Source organism: Pollachius pollachius (assembly GCF_949987615.1).
Source record: "Pollachius pollachius genome assembly, chromosome: 2".
Lineage (NCBI taxonomy): Eukaryota > Metazoa > Chordata > Actinopteri > Gadiformes > Gadidae > Pollachius > Pollachius pollachius.
In genome coordinates this window covers 51,450,915-51,476,808 of record NC_136935.1, presented here as the reverse complement: position 1 = coordinate 51,476,808, position 25,894 = coordinate 51,450,915, and the positions used below count along the sequence as shown (strand labels likewise).

The following is a 25,894-nucleotide window of genomic DNA, read 5'->3' as shown; positions in this document are numbered from 1 at the left end:
TATTGCATATTTAATATGTGACATATTGAATTTCATAAAGTCGTTGGCGTGAAGGAGCGTTGTTATCGTTTACGACAGCTATGGGTCATTTGCGACAGCTTAGACTGATTTACGATATTCGTAGGTTACAAAGGCTTAAATCAGGGCTTGAATTTAAATTAAAACAAATACATTTTAATAATAAAGTTGATATGTCTAACTAATACGGGACCTCATGAATGTATATATGTCATATTTAACAAGTAACATATTGTTTTTCATAAAGTCTTTGTCGTGTCGGAGAGTTGTTATCGTTTACGACAGCTGTGGGTGATTTGCGACAGCTGAGGCTGATTTACGACAGTGGTAGGTTACAAAGGTAGCAGCTTCTCCTGGTTCGGGGGAGAAACCGGCCGAAGGGAGATGTAAAAACAGACAGAGTCAGGTATGAAGGGTTAGAAACAACCACTACTAAGATCCTCCTTTTAAAACCATGCAGTGTGAACACGTAGATGGTCGAATAGTGTCCGTATTGGGTATTAAAACCGAGTCTCGGGTAGCCTAGCCCAAGATGCTAATGTTGATCAACTAGCTCAGAAGTGCTAAGCTAGGCTACTCTCACTGTGTTAGTCAAACCAGATGCCTTTAATCATTTAATTATCGATAAATGTCGAAGTAGTTGTCATTTGTGTGGTTATTTGAGGACTAGTTCATGTAGTTGACTTTGCTAACCGAATGATGTCGAAACTGAAACTGCCCTCCTTGATTGACCAAGCTGCCTGGACATTTTATTTATGTTTTACATATCTTATATACTATTATTTATCTGCTGTTGGTTTAACCGGCGTCACAGGCATTCACTGTGAACCTCGCTTAAATATTGATGCTATGGAGGTCAACCTAACGAGTCAAGTTATTATTACTTACTACCACTGTCTTAGTATCTCTTATTATTACCTAATTTATTAAATGTTATTATTGTGATCTATGCTTATTATTTTGTACACATATTTATTTGTACTGATCTCTATTTGTTTTATCTTGTATTGTTGCTGCTTTGTGGAACCAAGCCCAATAATTGTACTCTTGTGTACTTAAGATGTAGTAAAAGTTATTCTGATTCTTGATTCTAATGGTGCTGTGTGATGGTCCTTCTTACTTCAGGAAAACATGCAAGAGAAGAGATACGACTGTGCCTTGAAAAAACCTTCTCGGTTGGACGATGGAAGAACTGGGAAAGAAGCCATCCACCTGCATCCCTGATCCCTTCCCCTGGCCCGGTCCTCCAGGGAACGAGACTCTCCTCTGGAAACTCAAAGACTGCTTCTCCTCCTTTGAGAAGGCCAACTCCTCCCTCACCCAACAACAAGTATGTCAGGGTCTCTATAACGATGTACAAAGTCAAATTGGTCTTACACATATGTGGGGATACGCGTGTATTGAACATTGAATGAGGGAATCCTGTCAGTAATGTTTGGAAATTAGGTAGAACTTTATTCTACCTGTTACAGATACAGATTTATTTGGAAATTGTATTTGATGAAACGCTGGACTATGCTGTGGTGTAACACTTTCATCTCGGATAATTCATGTTGTAGGTGATTTGTTTATGAACTGCAACTAAAGATAATTTCATAGTCTATTAATCAACTTTTGTTTTTTAAGATTCATCGATTACTAATTTAGTCTGCAATATTTAAAATACCGAAGCAAATGCCATCACAAGGAAGATAATGAATTCAGTTTAGCAACGTCGATTTGAGTACAATATCAAAATACAGTCACGCTTGTTTACCTTACGTCATATCATTTTTAGTTTTTCTAAACAATACAAAATGAAGTCCACAGTTTTCCGCCCACTGATTACATTCCATCTCCCCCCCAGACCGTGGAGGGCAGGAAGCCTGTGCTGGAGCTGAGAGACGTCCCTCCCCCCCCGCATCACGTGTCCTCTGCCCCCCCCTCCCAGCCCTTCCCCCTGGCCCCTCCCCCTCTCCCTGCGTCCTGCTTGCCCACGCCGCCGCACCCTGCTGCACCCCACAAGCACCCGCCCTGCTCTCAGCTGCAGGAGGGGCCTAGCCCCAAAGTAAGCATTTGCACTTGGTGTGACCACCATGACCCCGTGGGCTACGGGGCCTTCGGGGAGACCAGTCTCCGCCACAACACTAGTAATACGGGCGGCCACGTCTCCAGCTACATGAGCCCTGGCGCCTATAACGGCGCCCCCGCGGCCTGCTCTCCGCTGCCGCTTCTCAATTTGTACCCCAACAGCCCAGCTAGTCGGAGTACAAACGAAGCCAGCAATGTGTTGTACAGTCCGGCGGCCTTCCAGCTCCCCTTCCCTCCCTGCGTGGCTACGTCCCAGCCCATGCCCTCTCACTCCTGTACCTCCGGCTGCACGGGCCTCCTCCACCCCTACTCCCACCTTCCTCTGTCCGGCAGCCCAGCCAGCCTCCCTCCTCCTCCTCCTTCTTCTACTCCTTCAGTGCCTCTGGCCCCCCCTCTGTCCACCCTTCCCCCTCCCCTGCACGGCTCCTCCGGGTGCTACTGCCCATGCGGCGCCGGCTGTGGCCACGCACTCGCAGAGACCCAGAGACCCCTCCTTCACGGTGTCCTCCCACCCACCAGCACAGCCCAGTACGGCTCTCAGTCTAGGCACCCCAATGTAGAATGCATGGTTTGTCTGAAGGGGTCTCACTACTGCCAGGAGTGCCTGTTGAAGGTTGGTGTAATTACTCTTATTCACTGGGGAACTGTTTTGGTGTACGGGTCAAATAATACTTCTGTAGGCCGGTTGGACGTGCATGTGGTGGGTTAAACGTTGGTTTTTTGAAATGTTGGCTAGTTGTTGTTGTTTTTCTAATGGATGTCTTCCTATGCGTGTGAAGCCTGTGAATGGGTGTTTGCCAGAGTCAGATAAGCTGTGGCCCGTGGTCCCCCACCTGTCCTCGAGGAGCACCCCCCTCCCCATGTGTAACGGCTGTGGCACCCAGTCGGACGGCCGGCTGCGGCTCCCCCAGAACAGCCTGGGCAAGGCCGGACACAAGTTCGGTCAGTGGAGTTTACCAGCATGTGAACCTCTGGATAGGAGCTAGATCCCACGGGAGTGCAAACATCCTGTAACCTACCTGTAATCAGTGCATATCTAATTATGACTTATGATTCAGCTTGTGTGTTATATCACACTCTTTGCTTCACACATGAACACATAAAAACCTTACAAAACATTAATTTGGTTTTTGCTTTGGAGGCTAGTGGCACTCGAGAGGAACTGAAGATGAACTGCTTGTATATTAATAATACGTTAGACTTGTATAGCGCTTTTTCTAAATACTCAAAGACGCTTTACAGGGTCAACACAAAATAAAATTGTTGCATAAGAACGTGTATCAGTAAAAATAGAGTAAAAAATCGAATGAAAAGAGGGAATAGGATAAAATGGGTAACAACTAAACTAAAATAGGATGTTCAACCTAGGAATAGTTAAAAGGAGGTAGGGGAGGTATGTATTTACGTTTGTATTTGCCATTGGCACTTTAAAACGTGTAACTGAGTAGTTTTCCATCGCCTAAGGCCATGAGTCCTAACCCCAAACTCCTCCCCCCAGGCTCCCCTGAGGTCGGCGGTCCAGAGAACACGCCCCCCGTGGGCGTGTTCTGGGACATCGAGAACTGCTGCGTGCCCAGCGGTCGCTCGGCAGCCGCCGTGGTCCAGCGGCTTCGGGGGCGCTTCTTCCAGGGCCACCGCGAGGCCGAGTTCATCTGCGTCTGTGACATCAGCAAGGAGTGCAAGACGGTCATCCAGGACCTCAACAACTGCCAGGTACGGCCGCCACGCCGCCCTCCAGGGGGACACACACGCGTTCGGGGGGGTAGAGGGAGTGACCCAGTGGACTGTAACCGTTGTTTGGCCCCTGTTAGGTCACCGTTGCCCACATCAACGCCACTGCCAAGAACGCCGCTGACGATAAACTCCGCCAGAGTCTGCGCCGCTTCGCAGAGACCCATGCAGCCCCTGCCACCGTGGTGCTAGTGTCCTGTGAGTAGACGTGTTCCCATACCATGTTTGCCTTCCCGATACTGATTGTGATTCCCTAACCCTGAAGTATCGGCCGACACCGAGTATATACCGATCCAGCAACTAGCAATGTGACTACTAACAGAGGTTGTTCCGATGGAAGGGTTCTCTTACGATGACCGCAATATTCACTTACTGTCGAGAATTTTCTTTTCGGTACTAGGTCATTTACCTTCCTAATCTATAATTATTATAATAAGACCTGTATATTCTTGTAGTTAAGCGTGAGGATCCGTGTTATTCCGACTTTGTAGCTTGAACGCACGTAGGTCAGCGGTGACGCGCTTCCCATTCCAACTTTCCACCTCTGACCGTTAACGAACGCAGCATCACACCGTACTGTTTGATATTCTCGGGCTGTGTAGGAAATGAGCTTGTCATGTGATTGCATAAGATCAGTGCATAAACCCTTCTCGCCGATACCGGATACTGTATTTTTGGCAGTATCGGAAGCAGTTCCGATACTGGTATCGGTTTCGGAACAACTGAGTTGTCCTCGGCTGTCCCGTCTGTACCCCCCAGGGTCGGTGATGGAAATGTCTTCTGTGTATCGACCCCCCCCCCCCCCCCCCCCCTTCCTTCCTCCAGCGGACGTGAACTTTGCCAGCGAGCTGAGTGACCTGCGCCATCGCCATGGTTTCCAGGTCATCCTGGTGCACGGCACGCACACCTCCCCGGCCCTGTTGCAGCACGCCCACCGCCAGGTCCCCTTCCTAGAGATCACCGCCGACCTTCCGCTGCGCGTGCCCCTCAAATCCCAGGTGAGCCCCCCGAACTCCCCACGAAGCGCTGCTGCTGGGAAGGTTGAGGGGAAGTTGAGGTGGGAATCGTTTTGCACCACGCCAATCGTTTCTGTGTAAACCGTTCAGGAATGAAAAGTCATCCGAATTTACAGCAATTAGTCCATTTTATTTTGTAATAAACTAAAAATAAAGTAATAAACATATGATTACATACAATAATCCGAGGCCTCAGATTGGAGTTCGCCCTGCGTCTCTCCAATGCAATGCAAGGCATTTGCAAAAGCAAGGACTTCGTATACAGTGGCAGGCGGGTGTCAGGATGCTGAGAACAGCTCCGCTCCCCAGTAAAACCATCGTAATGGTTAACCAGATGGTAGTCGACAATAGGTGGACCTCCTCAGGATGTCATGAAGGGGCGGGGTCGTAGCGGGGACTTCTCAGTTGGAGCCCTTGATCCCCGATCACCCCAAGAGGGTACGGGAAAAGTGTTGTTAATTAGGTCTGGCTAAAAACGCTGCTGTAAACATCAGATGACTGTATCTGTCCCTATTCAAAGACCCCTTAGCAGAATATAAATAAAAGGCACAATCAACAAATAGCAGTTAAAGAAAGAGAAAGTGAAAGTACCAAAGAGGTAAGTGGAGAGGGCCGTGGGGCTGTTATATCTCACTAGACTCTGGACTCGTACCAGGTGCGGTCATGCAGTGTGAAACGCTGACTCGAGGTCCGGTCTCACCCTGACGAGAAGTCCGTCCCTCTCATCTTTGCCTGTCCCAACTATTTACAACTGTGCGTCACACATTGCTGTTGTTCAAACCGAAAAAAAAAATCCCACAAACCCAACCCCAGCCCGGGACGCTGTGTCTTCCTCCTTCCCCCCCCCACCAGCCCAGTTTCAGCAACCTCTATGTCCACAACCTCCCCGTCGCCTGCGACAAGAGCCTCCGCGGTGCCGTCAAGCTGCGGCTCCGCCGGCTGTCGGACAACTGCGGCGGCAAGGTGCTGAGCGTGTCCAGGGGCACGGCCGTGCTGCGCTTCGGCAGCCTGGACGCCGCCGAGCGCGCCTGCAAGCGCATGGAGAACGAGGACGTGTTCGGCCACCTCATCCGTCCGTCCTTCTCCCCGGCGGGCCCCCGGGCCGGCGGCGAGGCCCCGGGCCCCGCGCACCGGCCCGCGCCTCAGGCGCCGCCGCTAGCCGCCCCGCCCGTCGCCTACGTGCCCCCGGGGGCCCCGCCCGCCACCGGCCCCGCCCCCGCCCCGCCCATGTCTTCCTCCTCCTTTCTGCCCCTGGAGCCCACCAGGTCGCCCTGGAGGCTGCGGCAGGGGGCCCGGCCCTGCCAGACATCGGGGCCCCTGGCTGAGAGGCCCTACAGTCCCAGGAGGGGCTGTAGCGGGCCGCCCGGTGGTCCCTCGGCCCGATCCCCTCAGGTCAGCAGCCGTCCAGTGGGAGTGCCGCCTCCCGCTCCCCTCTGTGCCGACCCGACCTCTAACCCTGTTCTGTGCTTGTGTGAGCTGCTGTCGCTGTAGGGCTGTGGCTGTAGTGCCCTGGCTGTGCTGGAATGTGGCTGTGCTAGCATGTGGCCGTGCTAGCATGTGTGTGGCTGTGGCAGCATGTGGCTGTGCTAGCATGCATGAGGCTGCCTACTAAACGTCAGTCGTCTTGTCTAATCCAGGCATGTGTGTGTAACATCCGTCATTCCCCCATTCCCCCTTTTTGGTTTGATTCCTTATGTGCTTTAGTTTTATGTACCCTCTCCTTCTTCTCCTTCATTCCAATGCAAAATCATTTTTCCCTGTAATCAAATGCCTTGTTTGTTTCGTGTTCGTGTTCCGTCTCTGCTCTGCCTTTCCTTAACATCTTCCTGCTTGCTTCTAACCCAACCGAGCTTTGCTGATCCTTTGATAGTCCGTCGTCTACCCACGCAACCCAAACTAACGCTCACAGTCCCCCCGTTGAAACTGTTCTCTGCTCACCTCGGCCCGGTGCAGGAGCTGGGTGGTGTAGACGCCAAGCCCAACACGGTCTTCCAGCTGTTGGAGAACGCCTGCAGCCCCACCAGCAGCTCGCCCCCCCGGAGTGCCGCTGACTCCGCCCTGGATAGACTGCCCAAGCCTGGGCTCATCGGAGAGTCCATGTACAGGAGGAGGTATAGTTGGGGGAACACTAGGGCTGGAAAATGCCAGGTACCTCACAATTCAATTCCGATTCTTTATGTCTTCATTCGATACGATTTCAATTTGATATCGATCCAATTGCTACGATATCGATTCAATAATACTTGCAGATGACAAAAATATCAAAATATTATTTAGAATGAACCATTTCATTGTGCTTTAATTAGCAAAAAGGGAACACAAGATTGTATAGTATTGGAATACAACATTGTATACCATTGTTCCTGAGCTAAACTTGCAATATAGAAGTAATAATCATAACATGGACAAATGTAAAAGTGCATGTAAATTTAGGCATACTCGGTTCTAGAATACAATGAGAGTGCTTCTTTTTTTTCTTTTCTTTTTATGGAATTAATCTATTTAAAAAAAAATCGGAATCTAGATTGAATCGAGAACAAATAAATTGCAGTGCATTGATGAACCGATATTTTTAGCCAGCCCTATAGAACACGCAGAATATTAATAATGAATTCATGTTGTAAGTCTCTCAAATCCTCTGCATCACTTTCTCTCTCTTCATATTCATATTAACCAATCATTTCACTCAAAGTAGTGACCTGCGTGTTATTGGCTTACAGCAAGCACAAACTGGGCCAGTGTTAATCAACTCTTCCCGGCGTGAAGACATGCTACAATATCCTATCTGGACACCACCGTTCTGTGACAAAGCATCTGTGTAGACTTCATTGTTTAAGTGTGTTTCTACAGCCACTGTAGAAACACACTTAAACAATTATAGTGTACTACCAGTACCCTTACAAAGCTCATTGCAATCCTAAAGATTCATCCGCTCCTGTGAATGGAAACGCACTTATCTTGTAGAATATCTCCAGAGTGGAGTCCTGTTTTTGGTTGCGGTCCAGGCTCTGTGCTCTGCTATAAGATAGTAGAACTACTGCTAACCTTGGGCCCTTCTGACCCTCGTGTCTCTTTGTGTTCCTCAGGGGAGACAGCTCCAGCCCCCGGCAGCCCACGGAGTCTCCGTCGGGGCGAGGGGACCGGGGGTCCCCAGAGTTCCTGGTCAGCACGCCCTCCGCCTTCAGCAAGCTGAGCCTCCACCACAGCTTCAGTCCCATGGGCGTCTCTCAGGGCTCCTGGTCCTCCAGGTGAGACCTCTGGCCTCCTTGGACCTGGGTTGGCTCAGATTCAGGAAATGTTTCACACGCTTCATGCTGTGACTTCCCCATCCCATCAAACCCCCTCCGCACATCTCCTCAACTCTGATCTAGGCTCTGCTTACCCCCCCCCCCCCCCCCCCCCCCCCCCCCCCCACACACACCCCTCTTGCGCACTTATTGCAGGTTGTACGTCCTGGCACTTAATATACGTAATTATTGTATGCTGTACGTCATTGCACTTAAAAACAGTACTTAGCATCGTGTAGCGTCTTACCCTAGCTATCTGTGTTGTAGACGGGGAATGGGTTAACCTAGAGATTGTCAGCGCTTGGCACTCGGCTCTATGAACATCCTTACTGCACCGCCAGCGATATATTGTGGTTTCTCTTTCTGCTGACTAATGGACTTATTGTAAGTGGCTCATCAGACGCTGGTAAAGCGTCTGATAAATGCCCTCAGCGTAATGTAATTCTGAGTCAAGATGGCAGGACTCCAAGCGGTTCAGAAACCTAACCTGATCCCTCTCACCCCCCCCCCCCCCCCCCTCTAGGAGCTCGTCCCCCTGCCTGTCCGGCCGCTCCTCCCCCCTCCTCCCGGGCCCCCGGAGCCCCGTTCCGGACGGCCCCGCTGAGCGCCTGCGGGACGGCCCCGAGGTCCAGGTCTCCAACCTGGACTACAGGATGTCCCGCAAGGAGCTGCAGCAGTCGCTGATGCACTGCTTCTCCCGCTACGGCAAGGTAGATAAGACCCGCTAGGACCCCCTCCTACCCTCTAGGACCCCTCCTACCCTCTAGGACCCCTCCTACCCTCTAGGACCCCTCCTACCCTCTAGGACCCCCTCCTACCCTCTAGGACCCCTCCTACCCTCTAGGACCCCCACATACTCTCTAGGACCCCTCCTACCCTCTAGGACCCCCTCCTACCCTCTAGGACCCCTCCTACCCTCTAGGACCCCTCCTACCCTCTAGGACCCCTCCTACCCTCTAGGACCCCCTCCTACCCTCTAGGACCCCTCCTACCCTCTAGGACCCCTCCTACCCTCTAGGACCCCCTCCTACCCTCTAGGACCCCTCCTACCCTCTAGGACCCCTCCTACCCTCTAGGACCCCTCCTACCCTCTAGGACCCCTCCTACCCTCTAGGACCCCCTCCTACCCTCTAGGACCCCCTCCTACCCTCTAGGACCCCTCCTACCCTCTAGGACCCCTCCTACCCTCTAGGACCCCTCCTACCCTCTAGGACCCCTCCTACCCTCTAGGACCCCTCCTACCCTCTAGGACCCCCTCCTACCCTCTAGGACCCCTCCTACCCTCTAGGACCCCTCCTACCCTCTAGGACCCCTCCTACCCTCTAGGACCCCCTCCTACCCTCTAGGACCCCTCCTACCCTCTAGGACCCCTCCTACCCTCTAGGACCCCCTCCTACCCTCTAGGACCCCTCCTACCCTCTAGGACCCCCTCCTACCCGCTAGGACCCCTCATACCCGCTAGGACCCCTCATACCCTCTAGGACCCCTCCTACCCTCTAGGACCCCCTCCTACCCTCTAGGACCCCTCCTACCCTCTAGGACCCCCTCATACAAGGTAGGTAGGACCCACCGTTCAGCCTCAAGGTAGGTAGGACCCTGTTGTGCATAAAAAAATATTGTTTTTTTTTTTTTCTTTACAGAAATACTTTGGCATTATTTTGGCATCTTTCTCTACAGTTTCTTGACTGTCTTACTTGCTGCTGAAACACCCGCATTTCTCACCCAGTGTATTAATAACGTTGTGTCTTATCTTATGTGGTTAACGAATTGATTAATGTTGACTGTTCGACAAGAAGCATGTTTTTGATAGTGCTGTGCTAGTTTGAATTGGGTCGCGATGGTTTGTAATTAAAAAAAAATAAAAGTTTGGGAAACACTGTCATACAGGACATTTCAACCAGAACCAGACCCATCTCATCCACAACCATCTTATCAAACATATTCTTCTTCAATTTCCCTTATGTCTTCTGGGTGCATCTGCCATGCAGTGCCCTTGGCCATTATGTATTGGTAGAGAAATGTTTTGTATTGTGTTCTTTATAATATTATATAGTCAATCAAATATATATTCAGTTCAGAAAGCTGAGAACAGAGTTTGGTTTCTCAAGCATGTTTACATCTTCAGTAGTGTTCGTGCTTTCCCTGGGGGATTGTATTTGCCCAGAACCGGAACATACCATTCCTCCTGGCACAAAGCACGGACAGCCATGCAAGGACATACCGAGCTGTGTTGTGCAAGTGTTGAGTCTCTACAGACTGAGGCTTCGGTGATCGTTGCTAGGGAGAACTTTTGAATGCCGTGTGCAAAACAACTAATTAAATATTACTCTACTCAATCTCTCCTAATTTTAGATGCGTTTACACCCGTTTTAAACTGCGAGGGGACATTGCCGTTTACTTTCTCCGTGTGTGTGTGTGTGTGTGTGTGTGTGTGTGTGTGTGTCAGGTGACCTGTGTGGAGCTCAGCCCCCACACGGACTACCAGCTGAAGGCGGCGGTGCAGATGGTGTACGTGCAGCAGGCCATCCTGGCAGTCAGCGGTCTGCAGCGCTACAAGATCGGCGGCAAGCGCATCCACGTGTGTCTGGCCACCGGGGGCAGCAGCAAGCCCCTCGCCACCCTGGGGTACGTCACCGCCCGGCTTCCTGTCGGACCGCCGTCAAGGGACGGGTTGTGTTTATAACTGTTTTGGTTCCTGGTTCAGCTGTTAAATTGAAAACGATAATAAAAATGACATGTACTAATTGCAAATGATCATCCTAACAACATTTTTTAAAAAATGACGAAAAAAAACACGGAATAATCGTATCCGTGCCTTTTGTTATCGTGCAGCTCTGAGATCATCGGGATTCTCCACGACGCTCCCGCCAACTGCCTTCCTCTGTCCAAGTTCACGGAGCTCTACGAGAAAAGGTAACTGACCTGATGTTACAACACACCCCTCTTGCGCACTTATTGTATGATAAAATACTACTTGGCTAGAATAAGATGCTATGCTAACTCAAACCCCCCCCTCCCTACACACACACACACACACTGACATTCCACATTTGTGCACATAGCACTCTATATAAAGTGGACTTTGCTGTGAACCATATATATATATATATATATATATATATATATATCTTGAAATGTTGCAATCTATATCAACCTCATTGCCCATTGCACATTTTATGTTCATTCTTGGCATATATCTGTTTTTGTTTTTATATTGTCCATAACTTATTTATCATTTTTAGTCATGTTTGTCATTGTTGCCATGTCTGCTCTACGTGCCTTACCCTTAATTGACCCCCTGGGGATGAATAGTTTTCTTGAATCTTGAATGCAATGCTATCTTTGCTGTATACAGGGAATGGGTTAACTGTAATGGGAAAATTCTAGTTTTGCATTCCATTTCTCTAGCCTTTGTTGGAATGCGCCTCTTCCCGGACTTGGACTGGTCAAGGGCTCCAACTGATAAGGCTGACGTAACTGACCACTACGTCTCCCCACATTTCAATGTTTAAATCAACTTATATTTACCTAAAGGACAGCGTTTCCTGTGTTCTTATCACGTAGAAGAATGCATGAGGGGATGCTGCTTATGTGACCGGTATACCCCAGGCACAAAGGTTTATGTTGGATAGTGCTAGGAACAGGGGGTGGCTTAACAGTGAAAGGAGTAGGAGACAAAGCTTAGATGATGAAGAGGAAACAACATAGGGATTTGTCCATAACCCATCATGACGAGTGTCATCTATTGTTGACTACCATCTGGTTAACCAATACAGTTTTATTGGGGAGCATTCCTGAAACCTGTCTGGAGCTGTATAATAAATAAGCTTTTGCCAATCCCTTGGACTTCTCCTTGCGGAGCTCTTAAGGTGCGTTCACACCAAACGCGAAGGGGTGACACAACTCCATACAAAGTCAACGTAGAGAAGCGAATCGGGCGAATTTTGGTCGCGAGACACTTTCGCCCTGCATAGGCGAGCGGTTTCACGAGGATTTGCAGCGCGACAAATTCGCTCAAGTTGAAATATTTCAACTCTGCCGCGACATTCGCGTGACGACAGCCAATCAGCGTTCAACAGCGTGGCCACTGAGTGACATGTGTTACGTAACAGCCAATCAGCGTTCAACAGCGTGGCCACTGAGTGACATGTGTAACGTAACAGCCAATCAGCGTTCAACCGTTCCCTGGGGTGAACCGCAGCACATTCGCCTGACAAGTTTATGATTTGTCGCGCGACAAAACTTGGGCGACAACGCGAACGGGCGACAAATGTGTCTTTTGGTGTGAACGCACCTTTAGAGAGACGTAGGGTGAAAAATGTAAATGATCACATCACTGGACCATGAGTTGAAACCAGTGAGTCGGTCAAACTGCAGCTCTGAATGGTGTCCGACCACATCTTCATCACGCCTCTCTCCTACGGGCCAGGTGCTCCCGTAAGCTGGTGCTCGGGGACCTCTACCGGCTGCCGGAGGTGGTGGCGGTGAGGGACCAGGGCGGGGCCCGGCTGGTGTGCCTCCTGGCGGGGGGCCAGGCCCGGCAGAGCCCCCTGGGGTCCTCCCAGTCCCAGGAGCCGTCCTCCTCGGCCTGCAGCAGCCCTGTGGTCTTTGAGGAGCTGGAGTACCACGAGCCCGTCTGCAAGCAGCACTCGACACTGCACAACTTCAGGTGGGTGGGGCCGGGTGAGGGGTTGGGTGGGTGGGCGGGCGGGTGAGACGGTAGCTCAGGAGGTAGAGCTGGTTGACTTGTAACTGGGGGGTTGGTTCATCCTAATGCATCCAATGGGGAACTCTTCCAACTTCCCTGGTTTGTATTCTCAAACGTATGAACAAGAACTCTGCTGTGCGTGAGCTGGTGTTCAAAGCCCACCTTGTGGATTAATCCATCATGCAGTGAGGCGGACTTCGACCCGGACTCGTATCAGATCCCCTTTGTGGCGATGTCCCTGAGAGCCATGGCCCCGCAGGTCCACGCCCTGCTGCAGTCCCACGACGGCACCCTCCCACTACTCAGGTACACCACCTCGCTGGGACCGGTTACTGTTCAGTCATTCAGGGGGGCTTTAAGGGAGGAGAGATGAGGAGGAGGTAGGGTGTCTTGCTGAAGGAAGCCTGCAGGAAAACCGTTTGTGGTTCAAACCTACAACCTTTTATCCAGAATTCATATAGAATTCTAATCATCCTACTGCTATTACCTATTACTAATAATTGTTAGTGCTTGGCACTTGGTTCTATGAACATCCTAACTGTACCGACAGAGATATATTGTTGTTTCTCCTTCTTCTGACAAATGGACTTATTTTACTAAAACGCTAAAAGCGTCTGCTAAATGTAAATGCACTACTGTCCCTGACATTAATTATGCAGTAGTTCTTATACTTTTTGGGTTCATTTTGGGGCCAATGAAAAGAACACTGGATTCTTACTGTGTGTCTGTGTGTTTGTGACTCAGTTTCCCAGAATGCTATGCGGCAGAGTTTGGCCCGTTGCAGCTGGGCGATGAGACACAGGAGGGCGCTGTCTCCCTGGAGCACCTCATCACCTGCCTGCCCAGCATCACCGTGGTTACGGCCCAGAACGGCTTCAAGGTCATCAAGTGGATCCACAACAAGCCGCCCGCCCCCAACTCCGGTAGCTCAAGACATCAACAACCTTAATCCTATCTCTGACCTTGACTTTAGTTCACAGGATTGGTGAACAAGGCTTCTGCTGATCATTTCGCACTATATTTGTCTTGCATTAGGGTTTTTTTAATTTAATGATGTCGTTAGATAACACTGTTCCGAAATGCCCGTTATTCTATTTTTGGAAAACAGATTTTGCGCACCTGAAATGCTCAGAAAGAAGCATATTTAAGGTCTCTTATTTGTACTAGGGGTGGTTAAGTTCAAAGTCTTAAGGACAACATGCAAATGTGTCTCCATAACAACGATGCATTGTTGTGTTGAGTTCATGTAAAGTACAAACTGTTCCTAGTTCCCAAGGACGGGTTGGTGGTCACACTCTGTGTTTAAGTTCCTCAAATGAGTGTCCACGTTTACCTCCCACCCAGCGGGCTGATCTTTGAGTCTTTACTGAACTATGGTTAGTTTAAAGCCTCAGGTTTACCTTAACCACAGCTGTCAAACCCACCACCATCGCCCTCCGTCTCACCCCCACCACCCTCCCTCCTAACCACTCTTCCCTCCCCCACCACCCACCCCCCGTCCCCAGAGCCGTGGGTCCAGCGGTCCAAGAGCCCGGTGGGGAACCCCCAGCTGATCCAGTTCAGCCGGGAGGTGATCGACCTGCTGAAGAGCCAGCCCGCCGGCCTGCTGCCCATCCACAAGTTCATCCCCTCCTACCACCACCACTTCGCCAAGCAGTGCCGCGTCTCTGACTACGGGTACCCCAAGCTGCTGGAGCTGCTGGAGGCCGTCCCTCACGTCCTGCAGGTACGTGCACTCATACACAGACACACACACACACACACGCACGCACATAAAAGTACAGACACACACCCCAAAGTACACACTCGCATGCACGCACGCACACACCCCAGAGTACACGCATGCACACACCCCAAAGTACACATTCACACGCACGCACACACCCTAAAGTACACGCCCACACCCTAAAGTACACGCACGCACACACCCTAAAGTAAATGCTTGACACACACCCCGAGGCGTGCACGCACTCACACTCGCTCACTCCGCCATCACGCCTTTATTTGCTCTTGACAAAACCTTGGCTGCATTTGCTTATAAGTAGTTATTTATTGAACTCATAACTTAATCATGTAATAAATAACTGAACATTATAGATTGGCTTGGCTGTTTTTCCTTATTGGATCCATCTACCATTCCATGTTAATCAGTGTATGGGGCAGAATATTCCATCTAGTCTTATTCCCTACTGACTAAGGCTTGAGTAATGCTGGCATGCGTAAATCATATTGTTTTACAGAACTCTGATCTGTAACCCGGTCTCCTGTACTTCCTTCTCAGCGGCTATGACCTGCAGTAACACCTGTAATGTGTGTATATATATATAAATATAGAAGTCTGACGGTGTCGTGTTGGTGTTCCTCAGATTCTGGGCATGGGAGCCAAGCGTCTGCTGACCCTGACCCACCGCGCCCAGGTGAAGCGCTTCACCCAGGACCTGCTCAAGCTGCTCAAGTTCCAGGCCAGCAAGCAGGTGGCCATCAAGGACTTCATGCAGGCCTACCACTGGTGAGTGCTCTGTGCTGCAGCCAGGCTCCAACTGAGCCCCAACCTGTCTTCATGAAGGACAGTTCCCTTAAAATAGAAAGATGCGCTTAAAAATAGTACTTGGCATCTTACCCTAGCTGTCTCTGTTGTATACGGGGACTGGGTTAACCTAGCGATGTTACTGCTTGGCACTTGGTTCTATGAACAACCATAATGTAACCATTAAAAGGACGCCCATCGACGGGCATTGTTTGACAACCTTGGAGTCTTCCGTCTGCTTGTTCAGCACATTAGCTGCATTACTTTCTTAAAGTTCTAAATAAAGGTCTTGAACTTTATTTGGTTTAAGTTGTGCTTTCCACAACACTCCCTGTAAGCATCCTAACCCCTACCTGCTCCTTAATGGCCTTTATCTGATATCACTGAAGTGGCTATGGATAAAAGTGAGTAATTGGCCACTATTAACTTTATTGCTGCATCCAGAGAATGAGACCTGTGTGTTTGGGGGAACTCGCCTACGTACCGCTCTAGTCAGCCTTCTGGACGTTGCTTCAATTATTAATTATTTGGCGACATCGGTATGGTTTTATTGCTGGTTGGCTGTACACTAGAATGCGTTTCTCCACCCCCCCCCTTCCCTTCAGGTGTTTCTCCAGAGACTGGCGGGTCATGGACTACGGCGTCTGTGACCTCATGGACCTCCTGAACGAAATGCCCGACACCACCGTCACCCTGACGCGGCAGGACGCACACCTGGTCGTCTCCGTCCCCAAGAGAGGTCCGCACACGCTCACGGATAGAGCTTTAGGGAAAAGGCTGCTTTTAGTTCAACTTGTAATATCTGCAGCTCGGTTAAAGATCTCCTGTTATACTACTTTTCTGGTCTTAATTTCTTATTAATGACTCCTACAGAGCAACCTGACACGAATCACAGCACAAAAAACGATGTCGATTTTCGGGAAACTCTTCCTCTCATCCGGGCGCTTTAAGCCTTCTCTGTCAACACTCGGCTTCGTCCTCCTCCGCTCCCTCGCCCCCCGTCCTGCCAACCCCACTCCGTTGTGATTGGTTACCTCCCGGAAGAGCATGTTGCAGCGTTACCATGCATGGAAAATCCGGATTGTTCTACGTAGATAAATCCCGGAAATTTGCACAAGTGAATGGCGACCGGCGTCCCTAGTGTTTAGCGCTCTGCACAGCCGCCCAAGACGGTCAGAAGGGAACACGTCTAAATGCATGCACGTAATGGGTGCTCTTTAAGTAATGTCTGGCCCTGCAGTTCCCGCTCCTCTTCTTAACAGGACAGTGTTGGTCCGTGTTCTCATAGTCTCCTCCTTCTCTGGGGGGGTTGCTCCATATTGTAACTAGAGATGTTCCAATATTCCGAAAAATGTTTCCTTCCCGGTACCGATTCCTGAACTTGAGTATCGGCCGATACCGAGTAAATACCGATAGATCATTTAGCATTGTAACTGCTGACATCACTTGTTCTTATTGAAGGGTTCTCTTGCCATGACACCAATGTAAAGTCGGTTCACTTACTGTCGACAATTTTATTTTTCAGAACCAGATCATTTACATTCATAATCATAATAATACATTTGTAATCTAGTAGTTAAGCGTGAGCATCCATGTTTTTCCGACTTGTTAGCTCGAACGCACGTAGGTAGGAGATGACGCGTTTCCCATCCGTCTTCCCACCTCGAACCGTGAACGAACTCGGCATAGCACCGTAGGGTTTGTGGTGTTCTCTGCCCGTGTAGTAAATGAATCACGTTGTGGTATCGGATCGGGGCATTGCCTTGGGTCCTCGCTGATCCCCGATCGGAGGAATTTCCGATGCTGGTATCAATATGGGAACGTCTCTAACTGTGCCGTCTGGTGTCCCCCAGAGCGCACGCCGGAGGAGGTGGAGCGCACCAAGCAGTTTGGGAAGGAGGTGGTGGACCTGCTGCGGCACCAACCCCACTGCCGCATGCCCTTCAGCAAGTTCATCCCCACCTACCACCACCACTTCGGGCGCCAGTGCAAGCTGACCTGCTACGGGTTCACCAAGCTGCTGGACCTGTTCGACGCCATCCCCGAGGTGCTCACGGTGAGTGGACGGCCTCACAGCTCCCTCCCCGGGGACGAGTACAAAGAGTGTCGTGTTGTACGATGGTGTATATGGAGTACTGAAGAACGATATGAAAAGAGTTCTGAAGAACGATATGAGAGGTACGGAGGACCTGAATCAGCAGCTACAATAGACTACTGGCTGTTCTTGTGATTAGATATTTGAAAAACCAGTGCCTAATGTTGTGGATATTGAAACAGGGTCCGGTTAGTGTAGGGGTTTGGGGATTGAACTCAGAACCCTCACGCCTTGTTCACACTGCATGCGTCCGTCGACGGATGGGGGCTTTTTGACGCATCCATGTGTTCTTCCGGGTTGTATTCCAAAGGCGATTTCATTGGACAGTGTCCTTGCGTATATTTGCATTACGCAGTCTGATTGGCCAACGGATCCGTCGCTGCCTGGATGCTTGGATGTCCTGTAGACGCAGACATCCAGGAATGAGTCTGAATTCCCGTACAATTTTAGTTAAAAGCGTCAAATTGTACCAAACAGATCTTCAATCTTGATACAGTAAAAACCTGCACTGCCTTTTCATGTTGAGTGGTCCCGTGAAGTGCTGCCTCCCTGCCTGACCCTCCTCCTAACCTCTGTGCCCCCCCCCCCCCCCAGGTGCTGGAGTGCGGGGAGGAGAAGGGGCTCTCCCTGACGGAGGTGGAGCGGGTGAAGGCGCTGGCGGCCCAGCTGGTGAAGCTGCTGCGCTCCCAGAGGAACTGCTCCCTGCCCGTCAGCCTGCTGCTGGCCGAGTACGGCCGCACCTTCGGCTACAGCCTGCGGCTGCAGGACTACGACGCCGCCTCCCTGCCCGCCCTGCTGGCCAAACTCTGCCACGTCGTCAAGGTAACGGGAGCCACGCCGCGCCGCGCGTTCGGGAAAACGAGGTGGGAGCCGGGATGAGTAAGGAGGCCTTGTTGGCAGCGTGGTGGCAGATGTTGTTGTGAATAAATAAACAGCCCGCCCTGCCCTTGTCGCGTCAGTGCATTAATAATCATATAATAATCAAATAGGAGCATTCAAAGAAGTGATTTTGCATTGCAAACATCCTTCACTGATTGGTCAATTGTTCCCAGTGGCTACCAGGAAGTATTATGGACTCTTCCTCAAAGCCTTGTGCCGCCCAAACATGTCTCCATACAAAGCAATAAATTATTGGCTAATGATAAATGATTTGTTTTTTATCATTATTAATAAGGATATACGTGTACGGGATTGTTTCTAAATTGTTCAGGCTATTCAGGAAGTTGCTAACCTCGTGTGTGTCTCTCTCTCTCTCTCTCTCTCTCTCTCTCTCTCTCTCTCTCTCTCTCTCTCTCTCTCTCTCTCTCTCTCTCTCTCTCTCTCTCTCTCTCTCTCTCTCTCTCTCTCTCTCTCTCTCTCTCTCTCTCTCTCTCTCTCTCTCTTTCCCCCCCCCCCCCCCCCCCCAGGTGGTGGACGGGGCTGATGGGCAGCGCGAGGTGCAGCTGATCAACAGGAAGTCGCTCCGCCTGCTGACCTGCCAGCTGCTGATGCTGCTGATGTCGGAGGAGGAGGGGCAGGCAGGGGTCAGCGTTGAGGAGCTCAGCGACCGCTACCTGGCCGGCCACGCCGTCACCCTCAACCCCTGTGAATACGGCTTCCTGTCCCTCAGCGAGCTGCTCAAGAGCCTGCCCTACCTGGTGGAGGTGAGGGGTGGGAGAGAGAGAGAGAGAGCCTGCCCGCCCTACCTGGTTGGAGGGAGAAAGGGAGGGAGGGAGAGAGACCGTCCCTAATGGACTTGACCATCAGATGAGATGCAACTTTATTAATCTCCCTGTGTTACAGCACAGCAGCAGTGGGAGACTAATGTAATACAATAAAAACAAAGTAGTGCTAAGGAAAACAAAAAGAGATGCTAAAGTAAAGGCTGAAGTATTGACAAACAGTATAAATTATAAAGTGGCATCATCATCAGACAGACGGGGGTATACGATCAGCGTGGAAACGGGGGCAGGGGGTGGAGACTGCAATGCCCTGGCTAATCGCTTCGCTTTAGAGTAGAGAGAATAATAGTGTTGTGGTAACGTGAGAGGTTCATTGTTGCCCTCACCCTAGGGTTGTAGATTGTTATAGGCTGTTTGTGGAGCGTTCTGTTTGAGTATCAGGTTCTGAGACCGTGTTCAACTTGACATCGTAGTTTTGAGCTTAGTTTTCTTACACAAACGTTAGGATCGGATACGGTCTTATTGTTAAGATCCCGTTAGCCTTCATTTATTCATCCATTGGTTCTACAGACAAACTTCTTATTTAAAGTATGTAAAAGAAGTACCTCTTCTTAAAGGTGACTATTTATACCACCAGTTGTGAGTTGGATTTGCCGTTACAAGTGTTTTTGAAAATGTGCCTCTTCTGACATCACAAGTGGGCGTGTCCACCTAGATGTGTGCTGGATAGACCAGTCCACCAGTCTACCCAGTGGACCGTAGCAAACGTTGCTCATCTACCCATTATACATCTAGGTGAACCCGCCCACTTGTGATGTCAGAAGAGGCCGATTTTCAAAATCACTCCCACACCTGGTCCTATAATACGTCACCTTTTAAGATCCCATTAGCCTTCATTTATCCGTCCATTTTTTTGGTTCTAGTGACGCTCTCATTCAAAGGCCTTGTGTAAAAGGAGTACTCCTCCCCAGACCGTGGCTCCCAGTCAGCCTGACCTTTTGACCTCGTCCCCCCTCAGCTGTACCGGGAGGACGGCGTTCCGGACGGCGCACCGGCCACCGGCGGGGGGGTTCCCCGCGGGGAGGACTGGGTGCGGCTGACCCGCCTGTACCAGTTTGCGCGGGCCGTGCGCGGGCTGCTCCACACCTACCACTACAACCAGATCTTCCTCACCGAGTTCTCCTCGGCCTACTGCAAGTTCACGGGCCGCCCCCTGGTGCCGCGCGCCTACGGCTACTCCAGCGTGGACGACCTGCTGGGCGCCATCCCACAGGTGGGTCCGCGCTCCTTAATACCACTACGGATGTTCCCATAGCTTTTTTCTTTTCCTTCCCGATTCCTGAACTGGAGTATCGGCCGATACCGAGTGTATACCGATACAGCCTCTGTCGTTCGTTCTCGTTCGTACTCGTTCTTGTTCTTGTGTTGTTTTCTTCAGAACTAGATAATTTACATTTATGATCTATAATTATAATAATACATTTGTAGTCTTCTAGTTAAGCGTGTCCACCCATGTTTTTCCGACTCGGTAGCTCGAACGCACTACCGATACCACTTTGGTATCGGTTCAGCGCATAGACTTGCGTACTTGGCCATACCGGTACTGCGCTTTAGGCAGTATCGGAGGAATTTCCGATGCGACTATCGGTAGAGGAACAACTCTCAATACTACTACTATAAAGATGTTTAGATTTGACATGCTGCTCCTTAATGCTACTGTAGAGAAGAGAAGTATCTTATCCTAGCTTTCTCTGTTGTGTACGGGGAATGGGTTAACCTAGTGATGGTTAGTGCTTGGCACTTGGCTCTATGAACATCCTTACTGTACTGACAGAGATATATTGTTGTTTCTCTTTCTTCTGACAAATGTATAGTATGTCGCTTTGAAAAACTGTCTGCTGAATGCCTTAAATGTAAATGTAAGATGTTTCGGTTTGACATGTGCTTTAAAGTTTAAAACACGTTATTTTGCCTAGTTGAAGTCTAATAAGAAGGCCAGATGGGTTCTTGGGTTCATTGGCTCCTTTCTGTAGTGGAGTCTAAGGAATCCTTCTCTTGATTTAGCACATAGAACCCGGCCTTTCATTTCTTGCTGGTTTCTCTTTTTCTGGGCAATCAACCGCCGAGTTGACACCCACGCACCCCGTGGGTGTGTTCAAATGATTAATGACTTAAAAGACGTGCTTGGATGGGCGGGAGAGATCACAGAGGGCGGGAGGAAGGGAGGCGGTGGGGTGGCGAGCGGTCTATTTTCAACCTTTACAAACTTTGAAGATAGGCTGGCTTGTAAAAGCTGGTCTTGCATATCAAAGCCTTAAAGTGTCTGATTTATCATAGAAGTTGGTGTTTGTTGCTGCTTGACCTTTGACCCTTTGTCGTCTTGTCCCTGTCAGGTGGTCTGGATCAAAGGTCACGGCCACAAGAGGATTATCGTTCTGAAGAACGATATGAAAGGTACGGAGGACCTTAATCAGCAGCTACAATAGACTACTGGCTGCCTGCTCTGTTGCTCATGTGTCTTCGTGGAGGTTTCTAGTCGTGGTGGTGATGTTCTTAAAGCAGGTTTATGTCTGTGTTTTGATGGGCTGTTTGTCATGATGTTGTTGTTGTTGTGTGTACAGCGAGGCCCAGCTCTGCGGCCTCAGACCCCCCCGAGCTTGAGGGGGGGGCTGACAGCCAGAGCACCAGCCCCACCAGCCTGGCCGACTCAGGGACCGGTTCCCCAGGTATACCCTCTCCTCCTTCCGCCCCTGACTGAATGCACTGGGAGGATCAACTTGCAATGCTACAATAGAGCTTTATGTTACAGGGTTTTTGAATTTTAGAAGGGATTTTAAATCGGTGTTGTCTAAATGCCTGGTGTCAAGTATGATGGGGGATTAATTACTTGGGGGTGGTTTCATGTTTGCTCTCCATACGAACCTGCACTGTTGACTTAGAAGCTTGCATGTAAACTGTGCCAGCATATAAACTTTCTTTATATGTAGCATCTTTTTTAAAACGTGCAAAGTCATTTTACTGCTTAAAAACAGTATTGGAAGACAAACTGCATAACAACAAGGAAATGTAGCCCCTATCAAAGACAGGGGGGAGAGGGAAATGACATGCCCATTGGAAGCTAATCTTAGTGTGGATGGGTGGGGTCGGCTAAGCTTAACCCAGGAGGTACAGCGGGTTGGCTGGTAACAGGAAGGTTCCTAGTTCGATCCCTGGCCCCTCCTAGCTTAGAGTGTCAAGGTGTCCCTGATCGAGATACCTCACCCTCACTGCTCCCTGTCGCCCTGCGTGGTCAATTCCGCCGTCGGGGTGTGAATGTGTGTGTGAGCCTTTTGTAAGTCACTTCGGATCAAAGCGTCAACTAAATGTGTGTGTGTGTGTGTGTGTGTCCCTCAGGCGGGGACGACGACGTGGTGGTGGAGTCAGAGCTCCTCTACCTCAGCCCCCCGGTGGACCTGCTGTGTGGCCCGGCGCCGTCCTGCCTGCCCTCGCCCCAGCTCCACCCCCACCCCGCGGGGCTCCGCCCCCAGCCCGGCAGGCCCCTCCCCCACGCAGACCTCATCCACTTCGAGAGGTCTCCTCCGCCCCACTGCACAGGTCAGCACCCCCGACCACCTCCTGGTTTGGTGTTTTGTTGGTTTGAGGAACGGAACTCCAACTTGAGTCGGGTTTGAGCAACGGAACTCAAACTTCGGTTTGAGAACCACTTCATTGTCTGAGCCGTGATTTTATTTTGGATGGCTTGATTTTAAAATAATTCAGTACAAGTAATTGGATGTTAATTTTGCTGCACCCAATATCGACAATGCCTCAAATACAACAAGACGCAAGCAAAAGGATAAAGCGCTCCAAAGCCGTAAAGTCTTAATTTAGACGGCCCCCCAATTTTGCCCCCTCGCCATCTGTTCCTCTAGAGCGCCGGCCCCCCGCGGAGGAGGCCCCGCCCCCTACGGAGGAGGCCCCGCCCCCCGCGGAGGAGGCCCCGCCCCCCTCGGAGGGGGAGGGCCCCGTCCCGGACCAGCAGCCTGCCACCCCGGCCCGCCCCCCCGCCGTGAGGTCCGCGGAGAGCCCGAGCAGACGGGCGTCCCGCGGCAAGATCCGGCTGGCTGCCAACTTCTCATTCCAGGGGTGACCCCCAAAGCCACGCCCCCAGCATCCCCGCCCTAACACACACACACACACACACACACACACACACACACACACACACACACACACACACACACACACACACACACACACACACACACACACACACACACACACACACACACAGTTGGTTCCCATCCTTTAGGTTAATTTATCTCTTGAGATAAGACTAGTGATAACACATAACATACCCCCCCCCAACTAACACACTCGCACAACCCCCCCCCCCCCCCCCCCCCCACATTCCGGTCCTTCATCACTTTCCTTTCTTTGACCTCCCTGTGACCTTTATAGGAGATCAGACGACCTTTAGAGTGACCTTTTATATAGGAGATCAGATTTAACTTGTGAGTCACCTTTAGCATGACCTTGATAAGAGGTCAGATGACCTTCAGCGTGACCTTTTATAGGAGGTCAGACAACCTTGTTGTTCACCTGTAGCGTGACCTTTATTAGATGTCAGATGTGACCTTGATTAGAGATCGTATGAACTTGTGGTTCACCTTTAGGGTGACCTTGATAAGAGATCATATGACCTTGTGGTTCACCTTGAGCCGTGACCTTGATGAGAGATCAGATGACCTTTAGCGTGACCTTAATAAGAGGTCCGATGACCTCGTGGTTCACCTTATCCGTGACCTTACTGCAGCCTTCCTGCAGACGTTTTGTTGGAGGTGGGACCACTCTTCTGTTTAAGGTTAATATCCTTTCCTTCGTCGCGCGCCCCCTGAGTTGTCCTGAGTGCAGAACCCGACTGGAGTTGGTGGGCCCTGGACGGAGACCCAGAGGCCAAACTCACCTTGAATTTATAATACTGAAGATTATTAAGAGTTAATTAATGCGCAGCACGGTTTTCATTAAATATGCATATTGTTTTACTGCTTTGCTGTAGAAAAGAAATATCAGAGAAGAACGGGGCGCTTTAGTTAGGGACGTGGAAGGACATGGGTTCATGTCCGAGAGGCCTTCAAAGCAGCTGGTGTGACGAGTTGTCTCATGTGTAGTGTTGGTTAAGAGATAGTGATCTCTGGTAATCCATTCCCCCTTATCTCCATCCTTGCATGACCTGGCTCAGGACCAGATCGGACGTGAAGGTTCGACCCCCTCTGACTGCAGCTGCGGGGCCCTATAGAGGCTCTCAGGACGCAGGCTGCATCAGCCCCTTGGGTTCTATGGGTGCATAGACGACCCTATGCATGGTGGGGGCCCCACAGAGACCGCCGGGCTCCTGTGGTTAACGAGGCACTAACCTAGACCAGTTTAGTCTTTTGAGTTCTGTTTGTTTCTCCATCATGTAGAGTGGACCTTGGGGCTGAAGGCCGTCCTTACAGCCGTCCACTTGAAGCTCAGGGTTGTTTTGGTTGAACCTTGCTGCGAGTGGCCAATGTACCCGCCGGTGTGAGTCTTGTTTTGTGTATTTCTGTTGTTGTCATCCAGGGGAGCACATTGCAGCCCCTGTGTTGCGTTAGATTTTAAATGAGGTCAGAGGATCTGTGATTTTTACTTAGGAGTTGAGTAGAGACATTGGCTCCATGAGGAACGTCTGGCCACTTAAGGGTCTGACGTGGCGGTCCTCTCTGGTCCCGCCTGGCTCTTACAATAGCTTGTATCTGCCACGGCGCTGGAGGATGGTACCCGCTGATCACTGGTCAGTGTCTCCATCTTATAGATGGAGTTTTTAACCTGACGTGCATTGATTTAAGAACCTTTAGTTCCACCGGTCTTTAGGTGTTTGAGTGCCGGCTGTGGAAACCTCAAAGTCCTCCTAACTTCTGCTGCTGAACCAGAGCATCGAGGCAATCGGAGACATGCAGAGTAGAAAAGGTTTGGTGTTTGTTTGAGTTGATGGGTCAGAACTCATGTCCCTCTGTTCAGCTCACTTATTCCTGCCGCTCGGTGTGAGAAATGGCACAGTCACCCGTTGCAGATTTGTGAATAGATTTGCTTTAGACTTAGATGTGTAAAACTGTGAAAGGCATAGAAACTCTACCTCTGATTTCCTACAGCCTCCGTGTTCGCCCCCTTGTGTTTTTAACTGATGTTGAACAACAGATTATTTAAAAAGGGTTTTGCTGCAACATTTACATTCTTTTATCAAGAACGTTATGATTTTTGAATTGATTGGCATTCAAGGTTATTAAAGAGATATAAATAGTTTAGACTGATTTGTCGGGTCGACTCCCTACACTCCTGATATTGTACGGTGTCCACCAACTCCTGAGTTAAAGGGTTCACAAGAGCTGCTATCAACATGTCATTTTGTTTTGTTTGGCCAAACAGAAGCTCTGGCCAGTGGCACTCGAAAATATGCATGTATGCATAGTTTTGGTTCATGAGACGTATTATAAGTGACTTACCCCGTGGATTGTGTGTGTCGTGATCTCGCTAAAGTCAAGAGTCCCACCGGTCCTACTATTCAGCCTCAAGTCTGCAACAGGCTTAAGTCGGTTCTGAGTCAGTATCTCCTCCCTCTCCACCCTTCCTCGTCTCACCCTCAGCTCAGTGCCTCACCTGAGGCTGGATTACCCCCCCCCCCCCCCCCCACCCCCGAATCCGGTTTCACTACCTCACTGATCTAAGCTGCTGTCATGTCGTTGCTGAAGGGACCAAGATAATTTCTGTTTAATAAATTTCA

General features: G+C 50.2%; 1 protein-coding gene across 1 annotated transcript; it reads left to right on the top strand.

The window, feature by feature from the left end:
* The first annotated feature begins 332 nt into the window (after positions 1–332).
* Positions 333–25,894, top strand: marf1 (meiosis regulator and mRNA stability factor 1). Its single transcript, XM_079730107.1, has 27 exons — positions 333–424; positions 1,144–1,348; positions 1,865–2,701; positions 2,868–3,030; positions 3,587–3,801; positions 3,900–4,017; positions 4,645–4,817; positions 5,688–6,227; positions 6,789–6,946; positions 7,922–8,083; positions 8,646–8,832; positions 10,569–10,747; positions 10,955–11,035; positions 12,552–12,791; positions 13,017–13,136; positions 13,575–13,753; positions 14,336–14,556; positions 15,197–15,339; positions 15,963–16,096; positions 17,211–17,413; positions 18,047–18,274; positions 18,859–19,095; positions 20,132–20,386; positions 21,507–21,567; positions 21,735–21,839; positions 22,507–22,707; positions 23,025–25,894. The coding sequence occupies exons 2-27, from the start codon at positions 1,202–1,204 to the stop codon at positions 23,240–23,242; spliced, it is 5,505 nt and encodes a 1,834-aa protein (XP_079586233.1). The 5' UTR covers positions 333–424; positions 1,144–1,201; the 3' UTR covers positions 23,243–25,894.

Excerpts from the sequence above, each read along its gene's own strand:
- marf1 (XM_079730107.1), top strand. The coding sequence starts at position 1,202 with ATGGAAGAACTGGGAAAGAAGCCATCCACCTGCATCCCTGATCCCTTC. Across the intron at positions 4,018-4,644 it reads CACCGTGGTGCTAGTGTCCT|CGGACGTGAACTTTGCCAGC; the intron begins GTGAGTAGACGT and ends TCCTTCCTCCAG. Across the intron at positions 4,818-5,687 it reads GCGTGCCCCTCAAATCCCAG|CCCAGTTTCAGCAACCTCTA; the intron begins GTGAGCCCCCCG and ends CCCCCCCACCAG.